This window comes from Corythoichthys intestinalis, chromosome 2, assembly GCF_030265065.1.
Source record: "Corythoichthys intestinalis isolate RoL2023-P3 chromosome 2, ASM3026506v1, whole genome shotgun sequence".
Taxonomy (NCBI): Eukaryota; Metazoa; Chordata; class Actinopteri; order Syngnathiformes; family Syngnathidae; genus Corythoichthys; species Corythoichthys intestinalis.
The window spans coordinates 598,257-625,001 of NC_080396.1; the positions used below are offsets into that span (position 1 = coordinate 598,257).

General features: G+C 39.3%; 1 protein-coding gene across 1 annotated transcript in view; it reads left to right on the forward strand.

The window, feature by feature from the left end:
- The first annotated feature begins 4,993 nt into the window (after nt 1–4,993).
- LOC130931214 (rho GTPase-activating protein 6-like) overlaps nt 4,994–26,745 on the forward strand; it is a 121,453-nt gene continuing 99,701 nt past the window's right edge. Inside the window, exon 1 of the mRNA XM_057859808.1 lies at nt 4,994–5,602. Within this exon, the coding sequence (XP_057715791.1) occupies nt 5,186–5,602 (417 nt within the window). The 5' untranslated portion in view covers nt 4,994–5,185. The remainder of the gene's footprint in view (nt 5,603–26,745) is intronic.

Consider the following 26,745-nt stretch of genomic DNA (forward strand, 5'->3'; position numbering starts at 1 on the left):
ATGAATTATGTTTAATTGCTTTTAAAAATTTAAATAAATGCATTGAAGAAGTCTGAATTTTGATGTCATTTGTATTTTGAAGATGAATAAAAAACAACAAAATTGAATGTGCATAACGTGCCCCTTACCTGGGCAACAAACAGTGCAACAAAACGCAGCCTGCATTTATAAAAAATAAAACAGCACCTTTTTGAAAAGGTAAAGTATGTAATCGGAGTTCACGTACATGCATAAAAGCTGAATTAATGTCCTTGATTTGTTGATCGGTGAAGTTGCCTGCCATTTTTATGGCCCTTTCCTTCACTGTCTTAGTGCAAGTGAGACGTATTTGATTTTCTGTATTATCTCGATTTTGTTTTTGAAGTCTGCAAATAGGTGTTCTGAAATGTTGATGAACGACTCCTTAATTTACCAGTCAACATCTATGAACGGTTTTCCACGCTTTATTTATCCCGGGTTCCAAAAACTTGCAGCAGTCAAAACAGAGAACCCCTCAGTCAAAATGGCGCTATCACTGGCACAAATGAGTTAACAAGGAAATTTGCCCCAAAACCAACAGGAAGTGAAAGAAAATCAATAGAAAGTAACCTGAAAATGCCCCAAAATCAACAGGAAGTGACCAATGAACAGGAAGCAACCCGGAAATGGCCCAAAAATCAGTCCAAAATTTAAAGATCGCGACCCGTAATACGAGGATGCGATGCAAAATGAACTCATTGCCTGCCATTGACAACTATAGATGTCCAATTCACTTAAGCTGGGAGGATTGGCCGTGGATGCTCATCTTTCAGTGCCACTGACGACGCTAGACATCTAGCGCCGTCGATGGCAGCCAGTGTGTTGGGCCAAAAATAAACTGGTCCGCCCCACAAGACATAATTGCAACGAATGATGCTCACCGACGAAAAGGAGGTTGACGTCGCTGACGATTATGTGTGGTGATGGTGACCCCATGTGGTAAACAATTCATTCTTGCACATGCGCAAACTGTGATGACTTCGCTTAGTTGCATGGTAGTCAAAAATGTTACAAAACACACTTTGTACGCGGTGCAAGAAAGTCAATATCGACGCAGCCCTGATCAGAATGACCGCCTCAAATCAAACTTTGCGTTGTTATCTTTTGAAATGTATATATATTTCCTTTTTTCTGTCAAACTTGGATATCATCAGTTTGTGCAGGTATGACAAATATTTTGACTTTGGGAGTGCATTCCTGAGATGTTTCTCTTCTCCGCTTCATATGTTTGCTTTAACAAATGGATCTTGGCAAGAGTATATCGTTTCATGTTCCAGAAGTAGGCCGTTGATTTCTTTTGTTTCTAAACTTGTGACCCTAACGCATTCATATCTGTCTGACGTCCTTGGACAATGCAAAGTTCCACTGACCCCAGGGCAGGAAAGCATGCCTTTGCAGCTGTAACGAATCACTCATTCAGCTTTCTAAGTGCTTTCGGACTGTGCGTGCGTGTGGCTCAATGTAGACCAAATACGGAGTGTACTACTGTATATAACTGGCTTGACCCGTTTATTTATTTTCTTGACACTATCCATTTCTGATGAAATTGGGAATGCAATTTTGCATTCAATGATTTCTATGAAACGGCAACTGGCTCAAAAGAAGGGTTATATATATGGACCCCAAAAATCAGCTAGACGTCCTGTCATCAAAGCAAAAAAAATTGACTGCTGAAAACAGTTTTGTTTGAAATGAGTACAAAAGGTCACGTGCCTCAGGGTGACATCAACCGTAGGTTTCCCCCTAGGGCTAATTATTGGCCTCTTGAGGTATTTGTAGCTTTCCCAGGTTGGGACGGGTGCAGGTATGTGGCTAAAATGGAACAGTCAAGTGCAGAGTGAGCCATTGTAAGTGGTGGTTTTCCAACTTGTTCAAACCAAGTTCTATCTGAAAAATACTAAGCGCTTCACCTACCACAATATTTACCATCGTTGAAAAATAGTCGTGTAGTACGTACGTGTAGGAGCCTCTCAATATCTCATGATGCGATTTGCGATACAAGGCTCATGATAACGATGAACTTACAATTTTTGCAATACAAACATTATCGATACATGGGTTAGGAAATCGTTTTAGGATATGCTCCAAAACCACTATTAAACAGAAAAAGAAGCTCTTTTCAACCTTCTGCTACGAATTGGAATGAGTTTATCGCTCGTAGATGTCTAATCCATTTGAACTGGAACTTGGTTTGTAGTTACTGTAAAGAATTGACTCAGATATGTCCCCGAATGAATTGGAAGTGACTCAAAATCAACAGGAAGTAACCTGTAAATGCCCTAGAATGAAAAGGAAGTGAGCATTAAATGTCCACAAAAGGCTGGCTGTGAACGTTGTGGTCTCAGTGCCATTGACGGCGCTAGATGTCCAATTAATTTAGACTGGTTTGGACGTCTAGCGCCGTCAATGGCACTGAAACCACAGCATTCACAGCCAAGTCTTTAAGACTTTTGTCTCAAAATATGATATCAATATATGTAATATTACGACGTTAATCCTATAATACTGTGACTTTTTTCTCTAAATATTAGGACTTCAATTTTGTAATGTATGACTTCATTCTTGAAAGATTACGACTTTAATCCCATGTTATTATGACTTTATTCTCGTAAAATTGAAACTTTTTTCTTGTAATACTATAACTTTAATCTCGTAACGTATGACTTTAATCGGGTAATATTATGACTTTTCGCGTAATATTGCAAATTTTATCTGGTAGTTCTACAAGGTATGACTATGTTTTGAATATTATAACTTTCACACTGAAAATTTACAGTATAAAGTATTAATCTGATCATTTTTCTTAAATCTACTCGAATAATTTTCTTTATCTTGTTTTGAGTCTTCAAGGCTAGTTAAGAGATTAATGTGTCAGATTCGTCGACTTACTTATAGCAAATATTTCTATTTGTTCTTATTAAGCCCATACAGCTAAAAGGTGCTCATTTTTCACCTAACACAAGACAAAAAATGCTTTCAAATAATGTTTTGAACAATATTCTTGAATTAAGAAAATTTCCAACAAACACATTTTATTTTTAAAAGATATTTTAAGCAAAAAGTTTGTATAATTTAAGTCTGTTAATCTTATTTTCAACTAGCTATTTTTCCCCAGTTTTAAGGAAGTGGGTTTTTGCAGTGCACATGTATTGGTTCAGGTTATACACCTTTGTTTTCAAACTGTCGCACTGTGGTGAGGTTTTGTCGTGTCTTGGTAATTCCCTGTTTTATTTTGAAAGTCTTTCCCTCCTTGTTTCAGAGCACTTGCACTTTCTCATGTGCTCCCTAATCACCAATTGGTTCCACCTGTTCCCCATTACCTTCTCTGTGTATATATAGTCAGTCCCCCCCCCCCCCCCCCTTTGTTTTGTGCCAGAGTGTCATTGTCTGCCGTCGTGTCATCCCAGCTCACTTCTTGTCCACAGCCACAGAAGAAAACCCAATCTTGAATCTTTTTGTAAGCATTCCTGAGTTTGTTTCCTACTTTGTGTTTGTGATACCATTTTTGCCTTCCTTGGTGAAGTGAATTTTTGTTAAAGAACCTGCCTTCTGATTGTGAATATCTGGTAAGCATTTCTGAGTTTGTTTGCTACTTTGTTTTTGATAACGTTTTTGCCTTCCTTGATGAAGGGAATTTTTGTTGAAGAACCTGCCTTGTTTGTTTTCACCTAGACATTGTTAAATAAATCATTTTTTGTTAACCAAGAAAACTCTGCGTTTGGGTCCTCCCTTGAGTCCAGTTGTTTCGCAAACTACTATAGAATCATTTTGAAAACTACCAGAATGTCTGGATTTTATTAGCAATTTTAAATGGCATTATTTGAACACAAATTATATATATTAACATACACACACATAAAACAAATTTGTTCATCTCTTAATTATCCAGGAATGCAAAAACAATACCAAAAAAAATCATAGTCAGGGAATAACAAAAACAAAAATGGAGCCTTCCTTCAGGTAAAACACTATTGCTTTTGTTCACAAGCACAGCCAAACTCAACAAAAAAATGAAAGCTCCAATGAGCTGCTTTAAGACCACATACAGTAAATAAAATAAAAATGAAATCTAGGGAGAAGGGGGTAAACAGTGGTTTACTACAGTTTAATCAACATTAACAGAATACATCCAAGGACGATATTTCGCTCGAAGCAGCTTCCTCCTCGAGTTTGAGAAATTCGCACAGATTAATGTTATGCTAACTCTAATGCGGGTTGGACTTTCATTAGCAAAAATTAGTGGTGTGTTCCCCACCCACACATTTACATTTTTTACATACAATGGCTGCTGCTGGCAGGGGTGGAGAAGGCGGCATGTCATATTTCTTTTGGTGGGGGTGGGGGTGAATGCGTGTATGCATGTGTGTGTTTTGAGGGGAAAAAATGGACTGACACATTCAGCAATTGAAAAGGGGTCTGTGTAAGTCTAAACATAGTTAAAGTACGGTAACTCGCGTAATAATGTTAGGGTCAATTCTGTCCTTACAACATATGGGAAAATAACCTATACAACTGAAGTCATTATGTAATGCAAATAAGGTTGCTTAAAAGTTGGTGGGGACAATTTAAGCATTCTCAAAAGTTGCTAGTGTTATGTCCCTGCCATCTCAATGCAAACCTACGCCCCTGCTCATATTACCTATTGTAATTAAACAATACACAAAGTTCCAATTTTGATACAGGACAGAGTGCAAAGACAAGTCAAATTTTTACAACATGAACATAAAACATTTGCTTACTTGAGTTAACTCCCTGGATCGATATTCCGTCGTAGGATACAACATTTCCGTACCGATACTTTTGACAACCGCAGCAGCCTTTAATATAATACGAATGCAGCATATAGCGCCTCCTGGCGACAGTTCCATGCAACGGCCGAACCAGTTGACAAGCCAAAGTTTTCTCCAAGTCCTGGTGAGTGAGGGTGGGAACACATAACGCAAAGTTAAAGTTTGATGGCCCCCGCCTGCCCGCCGGCCCGCCCGCCCTTCTAACTGATGCACATTCTCAAACGCTCTGCTTTTCCTGCATTTCGAATTGAGTTTGGGCATGAAGTCGCGCATATTTGGCGAGCACGTGCGGCACCACATCACTCCTACTCGCTTCACCTCTGAGGTCTCGCGGTTCAAGGTTCACATTGGTGGAACGCGTTGATAAACAAGGAGCCATGTCTGCGGCGCAGGGGCTTTTGAACAGCGTCTTTTCCTGCTCCTCTCCGGCATCCAAGGTCATGACCAAACAGAAGCTACGGCAAACGAGAAGCTTGGACCCCGCTATCATCAGACAATGCGGCACCGGGACCGAAGTCGCAAGTGGGGCGCCGAGCGTCCAGTTGACGGAGGCAGGTGCGTCCTCCACCCATACTTTAACGCCGAGAGAACCCATCGGGCCGTCTGTCTCCTCTCCCTCCATTCCCTTGGACGTGTCTCCGACATCCAGTTTTCTCTTTGATTACGAGTTGAAGCGTTCCAAACGGAGCACGACGTCCGGGAGTACCGGGGCGATCTTCTCGCCTCGGAGATGGCTCCTCCAGAGGAGGAACCAGACGCCGAGCTCGCATGCGGACGTTGCCTGGAAGTCAGAGGTAAATGTCTTCACTTTCTGATAGACCAGGGCTCTAAAACTTGTATCCCGAGGAGAAGCTACAGTATTTTGCGACCCCATACCCTTGATATCTCGTGTTTGTGGTTACTTGTTTTTTGTATGTATGGATGGGTGTATGCAGTGGCGGAACTAATTGGAATAGGACCCGGGGGCAGTCAGCATAAATGGGACCCCCTGAGTGGACTGTCTGAGTGTTAGTGGACAATTATTATAGGGCCCCTAGACACTTTCGCAGCTCCCTCAAGACGATTGTCCGGTGTGTGTAAAAAAAACTTTTCCGGGCCCCTCCAGACAACTGGCCAATCGGCTGGCAGAGATATTTTAACACTTAAACACTATATTAGAGCTCATCAGCATCATCTTACCTTTCTGTTTGACCCACTGCTCGCCCAACCACACCCACTTAATTACGTTGTTAATTCCATTAGCCAAAGTGAATTCATGAACCAAAATGACATCATTCAGAGACTTCAAAATTGTCTGAATTCACTGGCTGCAATTGACGGCGACAGACGAATCAACGTTGCTTTAAAAACGGCGCTGTTTTTACACTGTTCACACAGTAACTAAATAAAACATATTAACAATCATCGCATCGCCGTTGATGGCACTTATGATCATCATCCTATCAACCATCCCAGTTAAAATGTATTTCATGTCAATGGAAGTGAATGAGTTATTAGCAAACATTTTCCTATTTCTTTTGCATTTTTAATTCAAATTAAAAAACATTATATGGGCGCTTTGCAATGCAAAGTGCTCATCTAATAAATAAATAACTGAATAAACAAACATGGGAGGATAACAGTAAATATGATCTTAAAAAAAAAAAGTGTTATTTGTTCTTTCTTGTACAATAAAGGAAACAACAACAAAAAATTAAAGTATTATTTTTTTAACAATAAAAAAAATATTACTTTTTAAATAGATAATATTTGTTAACTTAAAAAAAACACACACACACAAAAAACAGTAAATATTTGTAATTAGGACCCGAGCACCAAGTCGTGCGAGAGGCCTATTGTAAGAGAAAGGATTATTATTATCATTATATTTTTTTTTTTCATGGCAAGTGAAAATGGACAATTTGGAGGCCTTAACATGATCAGAAAATTCAGTAAATGATGAATAACTCCTTGATACAAGGTTCAGTCTTTTTCATATCTGGCATGTTTGAGAGGTATCCCAGCCTGAACACGACTGCATTGAAATATTACCCATTAGGCCTGGCGCCCTCTGCTGGGAACAGGAAATGCCCTTTTACACTAGACAGGCTCCTCCTCCAGGGAAAAAAACAGTTGACCTTAAACCTGCATCAGGTGAGCCTTATGACATGAGTTCAGGTGCCTGATGAAAAATATTGAGGTTTCATTGAAGTGGAGGAGTCCAAACAGGAAAGTGAATATGACCGTCACCATTTTGTCTCGCCACAAATTTTGAACAGTCATAATTTGGCAGATATAGAACATATCTGCGCCAAACTTCCCGTGCTTGGTGAGAGTCCTACCCTGAAGCGTCCTGTAGGGCTCATTTGCATCAACCCTACAGTGCCAACTAGTGGCAACAGAAAGTCGCTCATTTTACTTATACATGTCCAGTTCCTTTCAGGTTGGTCAATGTAGTTACAAGACCTTTTGTAACACTACATTTTAAGGCCCATGACCACATGTCTCCGTTGCCACGACAATTCTTTGTTCGCCATTAAAAGGAAGTAGATTTCTTCGGGACTTAGGCAGCTTTTAGAGCCGCAAAATATGGCGCACTTGATCGAATTAAAAGATTCATTTTGGTTTTGAATCGGCGTGGCTGCACACCTCAGTAGCACCTCCTTTTATGTAGGACTCTCTTCAATAGTGTTTTTTTCACCTCAGTGTGTGAATGTATTTCCCATCTCAGGATACACAAAAAAAGTTCCTGTCGGCCTTGCCCACAACACATAAGAGGTTCCACACAAAAAAAGCTGAGTTTCGAGCACATCTTAGTTTCTAATGACACGATGATGAGAGGGAGACGATCTGCCGCCACACTGGGCATCGTGACGTTCAAGTTACGTGATGTTCGAGTTGTGCCTAACTGCGAGGGCCTCTTCAGTCCTACTTTTTTTTTCATTTTTCACTTTTTTTTTTTTTTTTGGTGAGAGTTGTGAGACATGAAATAAATGCATGTGCACCACATCTGGTCCCTCGGCCTTTACTAGCAGTATGGCCCGGCGTTGCTCGGGTTTGTGCAACGTGAAGGCAATACAACCGAATGGTAGATAAAACATTCTTTCCTTCGAGATGCAGCTGTAATGTCATAAGAGAACACCATAAAGTGGTGAATGCGCATCACTTTTCCATCAGGGTGTGTAGTATTGTGGCCAATGACCTGGGGAAGAATGAGAGAGCCTGTTTTTGTGTTTCACACTTACTTCTCTTTTGCCCATACACCGCACAACTTTTATGAACAGAAAACCAGAACATAAGAACTCCCGCTCGCGGTAAAGAAAGAAAGAAATGCCTTAGTAATATGACAACGTGGAAGTCAAGGATATACAATGTATCATCACAGCACAATTAAATTTGTACATGAAACCGTAAAGCAGGGGTATCCAACCCAGGTCCCTATCCAGTTTATTTTCCATGTCTCCCTCCTCCAACACACTTGACTCAAATAATCAGGATGGTTATCAGGCTCAGGATCAGGATCATTTGATTCAGGTGTGTTAAAGGAGGGAGCTCTCGAGGACCGGAGTTGGATACCCTTGTCGTCAAGTTTGAAAGCCAACTGCGAGAGACTTTTTTTGCCCAAAAAGATGGCGCTGTGGCCTTCACAATCAGGGATTTTCTATGCTCATTTTTAGTTTCCAACTGCACTAAATGGAGGCCTACAGAGAACACTACTTCAGTCCAACTGGCAGAGTAAAATTTAGTCAAAAGGCGAGCAGCCGTTTCAGCGTCCATAAAACACACAGACAAGCTCGCCTTTATAGAGATTACGATAGTAGTTGAAGCATTTTGTGCGGAATATTTCATGTGGTCCTACCCTCAGCCAGCCTCTACCTCAAGCTGTCCCCGAACGAATTAGGTTTGAGAGCCCCGCTACGTTTCATTCCAACCTATGGCGCATTGAAGTGCACAGCTTGCCTCTCCCCCCACAGATAGATAGGGGATTGGGCTTCAAGCAGCCTGAAATTGAGTGAGGCTTAGTATGAAATCTTTACCAAAACATATTTTAGATACTTATTTTTAGCAGGGGGGCTTTTCAGGGTGCATAGTTGGCCTCGGTCCACACGCACTAGTGAAAAGCTATGATTGGTTTCCCACTTGTTTTGCAGACTCTTGTTGGTTTGGCGCTTTTTTTCTTTGTTTGCGGCTTTACAGTCTGTTTGGAAGGTGGACCGGGTTCTCACGCTCGGGTCAAAAAAGCACATAGCCCTTGAGAAGCTCTCGCATCACTTCCTGTTCCAGAGGAATTCTCAACGGCTTTGTTATTGCAACTGCTCCACTCCTTTCTTGAGACGGACGGCCTCATTTTGTACTTTCTCACTGTCAAATATTTCTTTTCAATCCTTCACGTTCCACCCCGCGAGGATAATAAGTCAGCCCCTTTGTCGTTGTTTGGTCAATTTGCCTAATGATGGTGTTATAGAATTGTGTGCAATTATTTTGTCACTTTAAAAAACCGCCATCTTTATTATGGTTAAATTACAATAACTCATTCAGGGAGAATGGTCACTATAGTGGACAGCTATTAATAGTAGAAAAAATATCCAAAATAATTGTCACGATTTTATTGACCTGGATAAACAATCTTTAATCGTGTGTCGTTTTTAAGTCAACATTTGTGTTGGCTCCCAGTGCCACTGTCCATTCTATTTTGTGTTGGTGTGTCATCATAATGTGTCCACTCTGTTAAAGCTATATATCAAATACATTCTCTGAAAGAATCATTTCAAAAGGTATATTTGCAAATAGAGCTGCAGCTACCTATTATTTTAGTAGTCGATTAATCGATGAACCATTAGTTCGAATAATCGAGTCATCGGATAAGGAACATGAAAAATTCAATTACCTGAGCTGAGCTTCAAACGGTATAATAAATAAATAAATGAGGATCTACGTACAACAAAAGAACAATTCGCTAACTTATATAGCAAAAGTCCGCTAGTTTAAATGCTATAAACTAACTTTTTTTTTTTTACAGTCCTCTTAACAAATGATTCGGACACATATTCCCACAAAAATAGGCTAAATATACCTATAAACTAAGATACGAATGCATTAAAAAAAAAAAAAAAAATTAGCTCAAACATAAACTTATGTTGGTCTTAACAGGGAGCACCTGGATTCAGCCATGTGAAATGAGGCAGACTAGAAGGCAGTGTATCCACCCAAATCAATAAAACTAAATGCAAACACTTTCAAAATAAACCATTACAATTCCACTTAAATTAAACGAATAGTCGAAGCAGCAAAATTTATTCGAATCTTTTTTTCTAATGGAATACTCGAGTTTATCGATTAATCGTTGCAGCATTATTTGCAAATATTATTATATATTTCATCAAGTATCCAAAGTCATGTTGGCTATTGTGCTAGCAAAGCGAGGCCAAGGGCTAGCTTTAGCATTAAATGTCCTCTCTGTTAGTGTCCACTATGATATGTCCAAATGCTACCCAATCAAAGAAGACCCATATTCATGGAAAACCGGGCCCCCTATTAAAAGCTTTGAATAGCTTCCATAGAGTGTATTTTCTGATGACGTGTGAATAAACTGAACTAAAACACTTAAGAGTTTCATCCCTTTCTTGAGCAAGTGACTATTATTGGTTATTATAAAAAGAAATCAATATTAGCTTTTTTTTTTTTTTTTTTTCAAACGGAGCACTTGACTTAAATTGTTTGACTTGAGTAGCTAGAATGAACCTAACTTCCACAGCCAAAGTCCGCTTGCTTGATTGCTATTAAATGCTAATGCTAATTCCTATAAATACCTCTAAACTGAATTAAAAATGCATAAACAAACATATTAGCTCAAACAAAAACTTATAGCCTAATGTTAGCCTTGACAGGGAGCAGCTAGATTCAGCCGTCAGACGAGCCATGTCCTATTCACTGTTGCCACCAGTGATTAGTTTCTCCTCCCAAATCGATAAAACTAAATGCAAAACTTTCAAAACAAACCGTTACAACGCCACTTTAATTAAACGGATCATCGAAGTAGCAAAATTAATTTTTTTCTAATCCAATAACTGCATTGAATCCAGTAATCCTTTCAGCACTGTTCACGACAAATTGCATCATTCTCAAATATCAAAATGAATTCTATTAGCATTTTACAATGGTCAAGCTCAGTCTATGAATTTTGTTTTTGGGCCTCAAAACAATGCAGCAGTTTAGCACTTCAGTGATGTGATTGGATGCTGCCATGAAATCATTGACATCATTTTCTCTAGATGTTCGTCCGCCCGTCGGTCCATCCATCATCTACCGCTTGATCCGGATCCCTAGATGTTCACAATTTCCTTTTAGGGTATTTGAAAATATACTTGGTGAAAAGGAAAGATGATGTAGATGTGGACATTTGCAATCAGCAGGGTTTATTTGTAGCCGTGGCTAAAGTCGACGCCCAATAACAAGACTCTTGTTGACGAGGGCCTAGAGGACTTAAAGGAGAGTTCTCTGAGTGGGTGATCTCACATCTCCTAAGGGATGTTTTCTCAACAACGAAGGAAAAGAGCAGTGCTCGGAATAGAGAAACAAAATGGTCTCGACGGAATCGCTCTGTCTGTTGCCCATTAAAGCTCCCTCCCCTCCCGCCCGGTGGGCAGCCGTGTTAGGTTTCATCATTGATGCTGAAGGCAGTCATCCAGTAGTTTGCCGTTTTAGTCTTGGAGGCCAAAAATGTACATCCTTGTTCCCCTTGAGCATTTATCAGTGACCCACTTCTGTTAAATATGGTTTGTTATGGGTCAGAAGAAAAGAAGACGGAACATCGCCTGATTCTGTCATCTTGATCAGCGTCAACACAATTCGGAGTGATCGAAGACATGCTTGTTATACGTGGAACATCGTTCCTACCTAGGAACATAAAAACACATTCATAAATGAAAACGGACAAAACAGCTATTGTCAACTAGCTTGCTCACCCATGTGATTTTTAGTCGATACTAGATCTGATGTGAGGGCTAAGAACTTATTCTCTTCTTCCATTGCTGTGGTCACTTTCAGTGTGGCTTTCAGGCTTGGATATTTATCAGGAAGGAATTCCAGGTCAAAGCATCAAGCAGAGGGTGTTTCAGCCTGCTGACAGGGGGCTAGCTTTAAGACAACAAACCTCAGTAGCTCAGGGCTACAGTTTTCCTCTACGTGCATTTCTTTTCTTGTGACGCATGTACATTATTGTGCACGCTGTACTTTTACGGTACAGGTGAAACCAGCGACATAATGCAGTTGATGTAACTCGGGTAGCAAACTCTCTGGAAAAAAAATTAATAAATAAGGGACACCTCCCTGGTAGAGGCCGGCCGGCTGGCCGGCCGGTCTTTAATGATTTTTTTGTATGTGAAAAGCGATTTTTAAAATTCATAATCATAATAATTTGACCTAAACCTGAATCAATTAGGTACATATTTGAGTGATATAAGCACACGGAAGAACAATAATCATCAGCAATGTATTTTTAAGAATGAAAATACTAGAATATAATTAGTTTATTGTTATAATCACTTTGTGTGTGTGTGGCCATTTTTAAAATGATTTATTTTTTAAAAAGTGCAAACATGAACTGAGGTAAACCTTTTAGGTGTGTTCAAAGTCCCCTTAGCAATGACATTTTTACAAGTCATCACTCCAAATATGATGTGGAAATACAAATGAAATGGACAGAACACAAGTCTGACTTTCAGGATAATACGGGACAAAGCGCGTGCGTCCCTTGTAAGCTCAATATGGAACGCTTACGTGTGTTTCTGAATACGGACGATTCCGTTTTTCAAGGGACAGTTGGTCAGTGACAATATATCCAAATGGTGATGTATCGCTTTACTTTGTATCCCCCAGGGTTATCGATATCCTGCTCCTACCAAGAATCGATGTATCGTTTTAAAAAGGTGTCAGTGATTGACAAAAACAAACAAACAAAAAAAAAAGGAAACCACATGTTGCTACCAAAATCTTCCACTACAATAGTGTTTGCTCATTGGCTGCCATTGTAGATGCTAGACGTCCAATCCATTTTGACTGGGAGGGTCAAAGACACATTGGACGTCAAACACCATCAATAGCCGTCTTCCCGGTTTTGGGGTCATTTATAGGTCACTTCATGTTCACATTAGGGCATTTACAAGTCACTTCCGGTTGATTTTGACTCACTTCCTATTCATTTGGAGACATTCACTTCCTGTTCAGTGACCCAAAATCAACAGGAAGTGAGCAAAAATCAATATATTGTATTTTGTAGAATGATTTCCTGACCTATGTAATGCCATATCATGAGATCATGATTATCGTAAGCCTTGTATCGCAAATCATATTGTATCGCGAGGGTACCAGAGGTTCGCACTCCTAGTTAGCGCTTCAATAAAAATAGAAGGAGGGCTGCCACAATAGATTTTTTTTTTTTAATTATTATTATAAAAAATAACAATAATTACAAAAAATATATTATTATTAAAAATTGAATAAACAAACGAACAAACAATTATTCTGCTAGTGGATTAATCGAAGACTCAGTGGCTCATAAACAATTCAGATTATTTACTGTTATTTAATGTTGGGTTTATCAGTTTAGCTACAAAAGACCATCGGAATCTAAAACTGCGCAGAGAAAGGTTGGACTTTGAACTCATAAACTGGAATTGATAAAGACAGATGTCCAATCACGTGGCTCTTTTCATACTTCTGCTGTGAATCTTAATTAGAATGTCTCGAGTAGAACTCCAATCCATTTGAACTGGGAGGGTTGGCAACGAATGTACACTTAAAAAAAAAAAAATCTCCAATCAGAAGATGACGTCACACCCAGAATGAGCTAAAGATTTTGGCAGATTGCTAGCATGCTTTCTGTTATTCTGTCGACATAAATTGGCTTGCGCAGCACTAGAAAGCTAGGCATGATCATCAATTAAGGTTGTGATGGCACTTAAGCGATGTGATTGGATGCTCCCATGAAATCATTCACATACTGTACTGTATTTTACAAACTATAAGTTGTAGTGGTTTTTTTTTTTTTGGGCCGGGGGTGTGACTTATACTCTGGAGCAGGGGTCGCGTTAAGCAAATATTTTCCGTCGTTGACCGGTTTTTTAAAACGGTGACGGAAAAAACTGAAGTCCCTCCGTCATTTTGACAGGTTGCAATTCACACCCCAGACCACAGGGTGGCGAGTGATCATATTAATTAGCTATTGTCTCTCTTAATGCATGACGTCGTTGGCTATTCTGTCAGAATATTGTAGCGTCACCGGGGTCTGGCGGCGGCACCGTGATTGACACATCAACGTGAGGTTCTTATTGGTGCACCCGGTGCGTCAGCGCGTCATCCAATTGGTGGACTAGATTGCCGCCTGTGTATCGACCCCAATCACATGACGTCACAACTCCGCCCCCCTGACTGGAGCCGCCTTATTGTGTGTCAGCTCATCGTGTTTACACATTACCGCTACGCACATGCCTCCTATTACGGCGTGTTTTTCTGCTCGTTAACATTAATAATCAAAATGGTGAAAGCGTGTGTGGCGGTTGGTTGCAGTAACAGAGAAGATAGACGGAGAGACTTGAAGTTCTGCCGTATTCTGAGAGACCCGAAGAGAAGAGCGAGATGGCCTGCTGTAATTGGACAAGAAATCAGGGCACCAAACGATCACCACAGACTATGTAGTAGTCATTTAATATCTGGTAAGATGCATTTAATATATATTTAGAAGATTTTGGGCTGACAACCACAATTAAGATCATTGTGTGATGTTGGTGATTGGGGTCTATATAGTTGCCTCTTTTTCTTTGGGGGCGGAGTTGTTGTTTTGTTGGTGTTGTTGGCGGTAAGCAGAGTAAAAAGAGGGAGAAAAATACCACGACTTCCGTGTCTAATTTTTCGCCGCCAAGCAAGCGTTACAATATTAATTAAAAATGAATGAAAACTAAATACTATTGAATATGTCATCATTATCATTTTAAAAATTTAAGTGACGGGTAAAAATAGATTATGAGCGGATTTTTATGACCCTGTCAGTCAAAATGACAGACAACGAAAATGTCTAGCGCAACCTCTGCTCTGGAGCGACATATGTGTAAAATGATCAACACATGATCATATCTGTTCACATGTTATTTTCACATTAAACCGCAAGAGGGTGCTCAAGGCGTATGTTTCAACATTGGATTTAGTGATTTGGAGTGACACTGATGGTTTGGTAAACTTGTTAGCATGTTCTTTATGCTATAGTCATCTGAAAAACTCTTAATAGCTATGTTACGTTAACATACCGGACACGTTAACAGTTTGTTGTCTATGCGTCATGTAATGTTAGCATACCGCACACTTATTCAGCCTGTTGTTCATCAAATAAATTTCATTTCTATTCTATTCTATTCTATTCTATTCTATTCTGAAATGCGACTTATTCTCCGGTGCAACTTATATGTTTTTTTCTCATTTTTTAGCTGGGGTGACTTATAGTCCGAAAAATACAGCACTTATCATCGTTCCTGGAGCGTCGGGAAGCCTCTTCTTCTGCTTACGCATAATAAGAGTGAATTTACTGTCAAATTCTGCTGCTGGTCAGATATTGTTTTCTTACAGAGCCGGCTTTGGGTGCGTTCCCGATGTCGCACCTGCAGCTAATTCCACCTCATCAACAGTAGTATTTAAATGCAGGGGATCCAATAGAAAGGTGTCAAGATATTAACTTGCTGGTCACCATTTGACAACTTGTCCTTTCGAGTCGCATTCTATTTGCTATCTTGTTCGTCAGCCGCCTTTGTTTTTGTGATCCTCCACCTTGTGCGGGAATTGAGTGGATTAAGTTTTGTTGTCTTATTGGCTCTCTGCCCACCGCTTAGTTTAGTATTATTGATCCCTGTCGACTCGTTGCCACGGACCCATTTTGTTGTTGCCCTTTTGCGTGAGCGCGTTTCTTTTGCTTGTATTTAATAAACCCTTGGACGCATCCCCTCGGTTGTTGTCTGCTTTGAGGTCCAACTTAGTTTTGGAATGTGAGGACCCTATCATTTATCATCCCTGTCAAATCGATTCGGCTAAAATAGTTAGACTTGAATTACTGTATTGTACTGTATTGGCCCGATTATAAGACGGCCCTGATTATAAGACGACCCCCTCCTTTTCACGTTTGAAACTTTTTGAACACCAAATTAATTTTTATACAGAAAATAATTACAGTACATCTGAAACAAACGATTACAACAATACATTTAAGAGAAAAAGCATGTTATTTTGCCTCATTCAAATCTTAATATCTGAACATTTAAATATGTAAACTAAAGTGCAATCACATTTGTAAATGAATGGCTTCTGGTTTTTGAAAAGTAAATAAACCAATCTATTGTGATAAAACAACAATATTGCAATAACTGCATTAACCATCAAAGTGAAGTCTAACTGTAACTGTAGTCTTGAAACAAATCTGAATAAGGAAAAACATTGCAATAAAATAATGCAAACCGGTTAAACTTTAGAGTAGCTGAGATCTGTCACGACAGAACATCGCTTCAATGATATCTGGCGCCATCTAGTGTCGTGAATGGGTATAATGTCTGGACCGCGAACATAAGACGACCCCCACTTTTTGATGCAAAAAAACACCGTCTTATATTTGGGCCAATACGGTATATAGTAGAAGCTCATACGCGCCACCCCGTGATCTTTTGGTGACCCAGGCAACCGCCCGACCCACCCGTGCCTGGAACCGCGACTGCTTCGCGCCTAACATCATCAAGCATTTCCTATCTGACATTGTGTCAGAGGCGAGGTTTCAAACGGTGTATGTTGTTATCGTGCTAGGGTGTTCCAACAACTGTCATTTGGGTGTGTGTGTGTATTTTCATGAAATCTATCATTATGGAGTAGTTTTCCTTGCTCCTGAATGACATGTTCACGGGGGATGCGGGAACACAGTCTTTAAACGTGGACGATGGAGTTAAGACTCCAGGCACAAAGTGACGTAAACCCTTTACTCCCTCCTTGTGAATCTGCCAAAGAGCGAGAAAGAAAAACAGAGCGAGGCAAACTGCGACTATAAATAGAAAAATAGCTATGGTGAGGACCAGTTAAGAGCCAAGGAGTTCAAGTGAGTTTTACGAGAGTCGCACGTGTGTTTATTCAAGTCGGCACATGCGTTGCCGTCATTGTTTTTAATGGTGGACAAAACACTATTGTCAAATGTATTACATGATCTAAAAGGCATTGTCAAGCTATTATGGCGTGGCTTCACTTGGCCTTTTTCATATTTGCACATTATTTAAATGTGATTGCCATCTAGTGGAACGGCTCAAAATAATTCATCGCAACCAATTTGCTGTTGGGCTATTGCCACCATAACAAATCCCCTCCCAGTGGAAATGCATTGGACGTCTAGTGCCGTCCATGGCAGCCAATGAGTTCAAATGACTGCCCTATAAATGTAAAAAAAAAACAGCAGAAGAGGTCAGAATTCGTGCAAGAAAGTGTTAATAAAACCGAAATGCAAATAAACGCACTGAATGCTTTTTGCTTCAAAAATAAATAGATATATGTTGATAAAGCATAATAATCTAAATACGAAAAACGATGACTGTTTTCTCTTCTAGTACAGTAAAGTTTTGCTTCTTTTTCTTCTATTATTATTTTTACATAATTAACAAATAAAGCATGACAAAACAAACAAGAGAACATTTGCTGTTAAGAGGCTCAAAATAAGAGGATTCGGCATTTTATTTTTTTTTTTTTTTGTCAACGATGTAACGACTTTCAAAATAGTTGCCATTAACTTGATCGCCGATTAATTGTCTCTTAGTCGACAGTGTTTTTTCAGAGGCGGATAGTAACGTGTTACATAAACTCTGTTACATTACCTGAGTAACTTTTTTTACTTTGAGTAGATCTCCGAAAAATAAACTCTACTTTGGTCTGCGCAAGAGTCGTTCCATGTTTTATTTGACATATTCTTTATTTGGCTCTACCAGTTTCACCGATGAAACATCACAACTATCATCACATGACTCCATGATACCAATTGGATGTAACAATACAGTCACATGACCATAACCAAGCTGGCAGTAGGAAGTCCTGCGATTACACCGACCTGTTCGATCACATGGCGTCTTTAAAACGCCATCAAAAATAAAACTTTTTGACATGTAGCGTTGCTGTCAACATGACTCGAAAGTTCAGACTTTAACTGAATCATTTTAAGTTTTTATTTGGCACCGATAGACCACGGAAAACCGGAGATATAATCGTTTTAATGTCATGGTAAGAAACATATTTTCTCCACTAGAGGGTAGGTGATGTTTGACTTTTCCAGTCAGTATTTGATGATTTTGGTGTGTTGTATTATAGTATAGTATTTTTTTTTTTAAAAATTTGGGGGGGGGGGGGGGGCGTAATATGGTCATGTCATAGATTATAGTACAGTAGAATAATAGCAGTTCGTATAGATGACGTTGTGCTGAGAAAATATTTTTACCATTGTTTAAAACAAAATCAGACATCATAAGCAGTTACTCACGGTTTGGTATTATTTTCACCCAATACTTTTTTACCTGTTCATGAGTACATTGTTCGGATGACTACTTTTACTTGCGTAATATTATTTTGAAGTAACACTGCTCTTCATGGTAGGAAATGTTTTCTCCACTAGAGGACATTTATTTTTCTTGTCTGAAATCAATGCCTTTTTTTGTATTTATGGGGACTAAAATGGTCATGTAATCGGTTATAGTACAGTATAATAGTAACAGTTCATATAGATGATGATGATGATGAAACTTTTTTTATTTCGAGCATGCACACACAAAAGAACATACATACAATATAATTCAACAAAAATAATTGCACTCGAAAGGGAGTGGGAAGAAGAAAAAAACTTCTTTTGTCCCATTGATGACATTGTACCGAGACAAAAAAATATATATCAGCAGTTAATCAAAATGTTACTCATTTTTTAAGTATTCTTTTCACCGAATACTCTTTAACTTGTACTTGAGTAAGATTTTTGGCTACCCTACCCACCCATGCCTCTTTGCTAGAAAATCCCAAATACTGTATGCCTGTGAATATCCTCATTCATTCTCAGGGCATTGAAGTGATTGCAAGCGGACTTTTCTGGTTCTGCCTTTTTTCCCGTACTAGAATCTATTGCTTTTCTTAGTATGCCTTGAAGCTTTCTATCATGACAGTACCTCCCATCCATTGGTACAGAACAGACACTAAATGCGTTTTGCGAAATCTGACCAATAGAGGGTGCCAGTCCACATTTGATCAATCCGCCATGAGCTGACACAATCACATTGAACCTACCGAACACACGGAGTCTACAGCAGTTTTCTTCATATACAGTACATACACTGTATACGTTGTAAATGATGAATCACTGTAATAATATGAGTCCTCTAAAGTCTACAGCTGTGCATAGCTGTGAGAATATGCGAGCCAGGGGTGTATTTGTCCCAAATATTTGATATAAAACGTCCAACAGCTGCGTAAAACATGTTTTATGGGCAAATAAATGTGATTAACAGCGCATAGGAATGAAAAGATATCCCAATTATTTAGTTGTAGCTGTTGGAATGATTTAACCAAAATTGGACTCTAATTGAAATGCAACACAAACATATAGATCAAGGGTGTCCAACTTATCTTTAACCATTTTGTCAGCAAACACGAATCCGTATTTAACTGAGTGGCTGCCATTGACGGCGCGAGACGCCCAATCCATTTTGACCGGGAAGTTAAAACATTGGTAAATAAAAAAATATATAGTATATACGTACAGTATTATAGACTGAAAATAACAAAACCTTGTTAACCTAGCTAACCGTTAGCCGCCGTGTGCTAACGGTTAGCCGCTAGCGCGAATCGCTAATGCTAATCGTCGGCCCCTTTGGCTACATGGTGGAGGCTAGGGTGACCAAACGTCCTCTTTTACTCGCTAATACTCGCTAATAGGGTAGCAATCAGTGAGCTCAGCCGCGCTAGGCATTATGGGCAATGTAGTTTTGAACTGCTACGTTTGGAAACATGCTGGTTGAATTGCTTGTCAGTTTATTTCGGTTATTGTTTGCGTACAATCTAGAACATTGAATGAGAATAAAAATTGAGTGGGAATAATTATTTGTAAACAACAATTGTCGTGATAGTAATTTTAAAAAAATGTTGAGTTGGCACATAGCCTACTGTGTGTGTGTATTGACTGGACTGCATTTCCATGGGTCTGAATTATATTTATATATATATATATATTTTTTTAATTCAAGTGTCTCGAGGCCGGGCCGCGTGTCCTCTTTTTTGGAAATCAAAATATGGTCACCCTAGTGGAGGCTGAATTTTGTTTGTTGCCAATTCACTTATCTAAATTGTTTGTTATTTTCCTGCTTAATGTGTATGCTCATTATTGTGAATGATAAGCATTGTATGCATTATGTAAGCAGTGTATTTCATTTATATTATATTTAATGTTGTTCCTATTAATTTAGATATGTTTATAATACAGTATATCTTTATAGGTTATAATGATTATATTACTGACATGTTATATGGTTATCTTGTATTCAGAGAAACCACAATACAACAAAATCAATCTCCTACTCCTTTCATCATCATTAAAGGAAACAAATAAATCCTGAACGTCCCCTGTTGATTCTCTGATCAGAGTCACAACTCCATAGCGTCGCCGGCTGTATACGACACACCCACAGAAGGATCCCCAGTCAAATGAACCTTCTTTTTCAGTATTATTATATAGACCCTACCCACCGACGTCATAAAACCACGTGCTCGCTGTATGGTTCCGCCCACTTGTCCGTCATTTTGTCTCTGTATTAGCATTGGTTTCAATTGATCGAGGAATTTAAAATGCATTTCATGGAAGACCCGGTGCTTTCTGATGCCGTAAACTCACTGGATGTGTTGCATAAAAGGCGTTATGTGGAAAAGCTTCGTTCTATACAGTCGCCAGATCCATATTTGATGCCCAAATCGATGTTTTTCGACCCACTGTCTTCGCCCTGTCTGCCTGACATCTGCTACGCTGATATTTACAATTATCTTGTCCACACAAAATCAGCCTATTCTCACGAAAATTTGAAAAACACTTTAAGAGCTTGGAGGCTTATAAATACTTCGTTGCTGGTTGGGTGAAACATGTCCTCGTCCACGAAAATTCGGCAGGAATCTATCTTGTGCTTGGAAAGGTGAGTTACAAAATTTTCAATTCAAAATCTTTTGTTATTGCAAACATCCACTGTCAAGTCTAATGTATTTCAGGTCGTTTGTCAATGGAGTTAAGGCTTTTAATGTTTATATGGTTTAGCGATAGCACTCTCACTACATACATACGTGTATGTTGTCGGCGATTAGCCTAGCAATGATCTTAATTGTGGTTATTTGTCAGCCCAAAACCCTCTAAGTATATTTTAAATGCATCTTACCGGACATAAAATGACTACTACATAGTCTGTGGTGATTTTTTGGTGCCCAGTTTTCACGTCGAATTGCAGCCGTCCATTTCACTCTCCTCTTTGGATCCCTCGGAATACGGTAAAACTTCAAGTCTCTCCTTCCATCTTCTCTGTTAGTGCAACCAACAGCCACACACGCCTTCACCATTTTGATTATTAATGTTAAGGAGCAGAAAAACACGCCGTAAATAGGAGGAATGTACGTAGCCGTAACAGGTTAACACTATGTTTTGATGGACAATTGGGCGGTACCATTCAGGAGAGCGGAGTTGTGACGTCACGTGGGTAGGGTCTATAATAAATTATTATTTTATTTACTTTTTTTCCGTGAAGAATCCAAAAAGGGTTATTTGATTGTGGCTTTCTGAAAAACAATACATTCTTACATTTAGGTACTCCTGCAATCGTCACACTTTTTCTGTTACAAACTGACCCCGGCCCCTCATCAGAGAAGGGAAAAGTTATGTGGCCCCCACAGGAAAACATTTGGGGACCTCTGCTTTAAAGTAACTTTTATTTTAATTGTTTTAAATAACACATATATTTTTTAAACACCGAAGGCCTTTTTAAAATGGTCATTAATAATGTTTACTAGATATGTTGTTATTTTTACTTTTCAAATTATTTTATTTAATATTATTCACACCATAAAAAAATAGGAGTCAATATTTTTTTTTTCCAAATCAAGCTATTAAAGTAAAAAAAAAAATCTGTTAACGGAACAAGTAAAAATGGTCTCCAAATAAGCCTCATCTTACTCAAATAATACTTTTAAGTGATTTTGTAATACTACAATTTGACGCCAAATAGGGGCTTCAAAATATTATCCTGCGGGCCACCCTTGGCCCCCGGACCACGTGTTTGATACCCCTGATTTGGATGGAATCCTTACTTGGTTACATCAATTTCTCTACATGCTTGAATGAGTGTTTCGATGAGCTGAAGTGATTTATTCACGAATATTTGAAACTATGGTTGTTTTGCTATATGAGGAAGTGCTGTAAATTGAGCGTGTGCGGCGAGCAAACAAGACGCCATGAGTTGTGACCTGATGAATCATCAGAATGTCTCTGTTCCTCAGAATTTATGCTTCATAAGCAACTTTTTTTTCCACGACATTACACACATTTTTAGCCTTATTATTGAAATGGAAACGACTTGATTTGTATGGTCCAAACATAGTCTGTCCACCTGTGACCTTGCATAAACACTGAAAAAGAAAAAAAAAAATCCCTATTTTATGTCATGCGAGAACATAAAACCTCTGCACTGTGTCTCCTCCATTTGCTGTGAAGGTTGTTCTGTTGCCACAGCAACAAGTCAATGATGTAAACACTGACTGTAGGAGGGACAAATAATGGAGCCCTCCAAAGGACAGTTTACATGATGAAAAGGCTCTGACGCAGTTTTTGCAAATTGTTGACAATGGGAAAAAAACCCCGCACGCACTAATAGGTGGCAAACGGCGTCGAAAATACCTCCTCTACGTCACGGTGTGCCCGCAATTTCATGAACGATGGCCCGCACAAGAAGCTTGAGCTCAGCCACTGCACTCCTCAGATGCAACACTAGATGGAGCTAGTCACTTAAATTCATTTTGGTTTATAAGACGGCATTAATGGCAATTATATCTCAAGAGGACCGGACCAGTTTTGTCACCAAGTAAGTGAACTCGCTGGCTGCCGTTGACGGCGCTAGACGTCCAATCCATTTGGACTGGGAGGTTGGCAGCGAACGAACCAACTGAAAGATGAGCATTCGCAGCCATTCCTCCAAGTTTAAATCAATTGGCCGTATATCGTGGTCAGTGGAAACCAAAGACTTTGTTTTGGGTCACTTCCTTGTATTACAAGGGGACTGACAGGTCACTTCCTGTACGTTTTGGAACATTTCCTGTTAATTCTAGAGCATTTCTGGGCCACTTCGTGTTCACTGGTCACTTCCTGTTGATTTTTGGGGCATTTCCAGGTGACTTCCTGTTAGTTTCGAAGCAATATTATGGTCACTCCTTTGTTTTCGGCCAATCCATTTGGACATTTCTTCACTTGCCCCTTTCCACTCCAAATGGATTGGCGTCTATAGCACTCCAATATGAGCATCTACAGCAAGTTATCCAAGTTTATGTCAATTAGATACAGGTCACTTCCTGTATATTTTGGGTTATTTCCTGTTGGTTTCGGTGACTGACTTATTTTTCAAGGTGAACAGATTAAAAAAAAAAAAAAAAGTTTTATGACCATGTAAAAATGGACATTCTAAATGAAGGACTCTTTCTCTTTTCTTCCTACTAGATCCTGGACTTCTAGCGCTGTCACTGGCACTGAAATATGAGCATTTACAACAAGTCCTCCCATTTTAAGTCAATTGGACTTCTATTATTGACAACGGAAGCCAAAGACTTCATATTGGGTCACTACCTTGTCATTTCAGAGTACTTACAGGTCACTTCCTGTACTGTCACTTGAAGTACATTTTGGAACTTTTCCTGTTGATTTTTGGGCCACTTTGTCCCATCCTATTGATATCGGGGCATTTCCAGGCTGTTAATTTCGGGTCACTTCTTTGTCAATTTATATGCTGCCATTGACGCCGCTAAACGTTCAATCCATTTTGACATTTGTTCACGGTCCAAACGGATCGGATGTCTAGGACAGTCAATGCCATTGAGATATGAGCAGTCACAGCCGTTCCTCCCAGTCCAATCGTTCTCAATGGAAACCAAAGGTCAAGGTCACTTCCTGTAAAAATTGGAGTATCTCAGTGTCACTTCCTGTACATTTTGTATCATTTCCTGTTGATTTTAAGGCATTTGTTGTTCACTGCTCACTTCCTGTTGATTTTGGGGGGCATTTCCAGGTGACTTCCTGTTGATTTCACATCACTTCCCGCTGGTTTCCGTGCACTGTTTGGTGACTTCTTGGTTCATTCGTTGACCGCCATTGACGGCACTAGACGTCAATTCCATTTTGACAGGGAGGGGGCGATGAACGAATGTTCAGTAGTGCACAAATCTTGTTTTTTTATGGCACTGATGTCAAAATAAAAGCATGTGATTCTGAATGAGTGCCTCTCCATTAACTCAGGGGGTCAAAACCTAACCCGTTGAAATCATTGTAGGAAGCTGTACAATTTCAGTATTTTGTATTACATAAATAAACTACAATGTGATCAATTATTATGTTACATTTTTTTTGCTGTCTCTGGACATTTTCTCTTTCTCCTGCAAAGTTTGTTACTGTAGTGTAAATATATCTTGGAGATAAATGAGTGCTCTATAAAGGGACCCAACTAGAGCCTGTATGATATTAGGTCATGGGAGTGTCAATTGAGGAGTCAAGCTTGGATTCCGGCTGCATTCCAGAGTGAGAAAGACATGAGATGGACATGTCAACGCCCAACTTGCCTTTTCTTTCTTTTTTGCCCCCCCACCCCCACCTTTTCTTTTCAAGGCAGACAGGAGTAAATACGGAATTTGGATTACAAGGGCATGTGAATCTGTGTATTGTTTGTCCTATCAATTTTCAAATTAAAGACAAATTTGGCCAGATTCTTCAGCTGTTGGTATTTTTTTGTTTAATGTTATGCAATGAAATTTTCAATCCAAGAAGTTCTGGAAATTTTGACTCGGCTGCTTTGATTTAAACTGCCTTTAACAGCACAATTATTCATCAGGATTGTACTTTCATTTATCATTTTTATTGTATTTTTTAAATTGTTTTGAAAAATACCGTGAATAAAAACAGAAACCAACTGGTTTTGTCCTCCAATAACAATTCAAAATTTTCAAGGTCAACAGAATGTTTCTTTTTAATGACAATGTTCAATAAATATGGACACTCCACGCCGTTATCGTTACTTAGGATGTAAAGGCGTGCGTTACTACATTGGTTGAATGAAAGGAGAAAATGGAGAGACACGAGAAAGCGGAGCGGGTGTGGGGAGGAGGAAAGGGATTTGTGATGCCGTTGCAAACGCGATGCTAGGTGGCTGCAATTATACCTGACTGTAGCCTATAGCCTACAAACTAGGCCCACATGATGCTACGGTAGATATCACATGTATAGAGAACTAGATGCGAAATGATACTTGTCTGCCTTAGTAAACAGCCGCCATCTTAAAGCAGTAGACTTCTCAGGAAGGCTCTGTTGTAGTGAACCTAAGTAACTTTTTATCTAAAATACTACTAAATTGGCAAAATCTTGACTTGAATCTATCTTTAAATGAGTTTAAACAGTTTTAAAATGTTCAGGTCAAAAGTAGACAGAAGGGAACTAATGCAATAACGGGAGCAATTTTAACAACTGCAACGGTTGATTAACAACATTAAATGACTTCCAAACATAGCAATGTTTTGTTTTTTTATACTATAGCCTGACCCGGCCGGATCAATTAAATGATTTGCAGGCCCGAGCCTGAACCCCCCCCGAAATTTCATGTTTTATTTGTAGGCCCGAGCCAGAAAACGAAATGTTATGTTTTATTTGTGAGGACTCAGGAGAAGGAGGAAATGCAGGAATGTCAGTGAGACCTCGATAGAGCACCGCTTGGAAAAAGGTTGCGTTTTGTGTGATCATATTTGTGATGATGACTGTGCATATTGATAATTAGAGCCTGTCTTTTGTAACAAATTCTCCCAGTTGAACAAGACTGTAAGATGCACATTCCATAAACATTTATATCTTTTATATTTGTGTGTCTGTTCTATCAGGCGGATAGTGGATTTGACATTTATTTAAATTTCTTTGAGTTGGCAGAAAACCCCCCCGCAAGTTTTCTTAATGTTTAAATAGTCTGCATATTTTTATGATCGTTATAAATGCATTTACACAACGAAATACCGCTGGAAAAGTTTGTTCAATATATTTCTCGTTCGAGAGCAAAGCTCCACATTTATTTACGTTCAGCGAAGCCGACACAGGTTTCAACAATCAATTTGAAGCCTTTCCATACCCTACGCCTACCAGTGCATGTCTTCCTTTTCAATTCCCCGTCTTTAGTTTGTTTTTCACTTCTTGCTGCTCCATATCGAAAAGGAAATACCAGAATGCGGACTCGCGGAGGGCGACAGGGCAGGAGGGGAAGATTAAAAAGAGGGCTGGGCCACGGCGTTCACGTGCGCAGGCATGCACTGGCTCTGCAGCTCCTGTTTGCAATGACCATACAGCGCCTTCTCTGTTTTATCCAAATTATTTATTTTATAACAAGTACAAGTTTAACATCCATACATAGGTTTTAGTATACGTACATATAGAAACATACATTTATTTTTTCAAACGTTAGCAAGAGAGAAGTCCGGCCCAACCCGAACGTAAATAATTAACATTTTGGGCCCAACCTGGCCCAAAACTCGGGTCGAGCTTAAGATCTTACCTCTATTTCAAGGTGTCCCTGATTATTTTGCTCACTGCCTCTTGATTTTGGGTCACTACTAGGGGTGTAACGGTACACGAAAATCACTGTTCGGTACG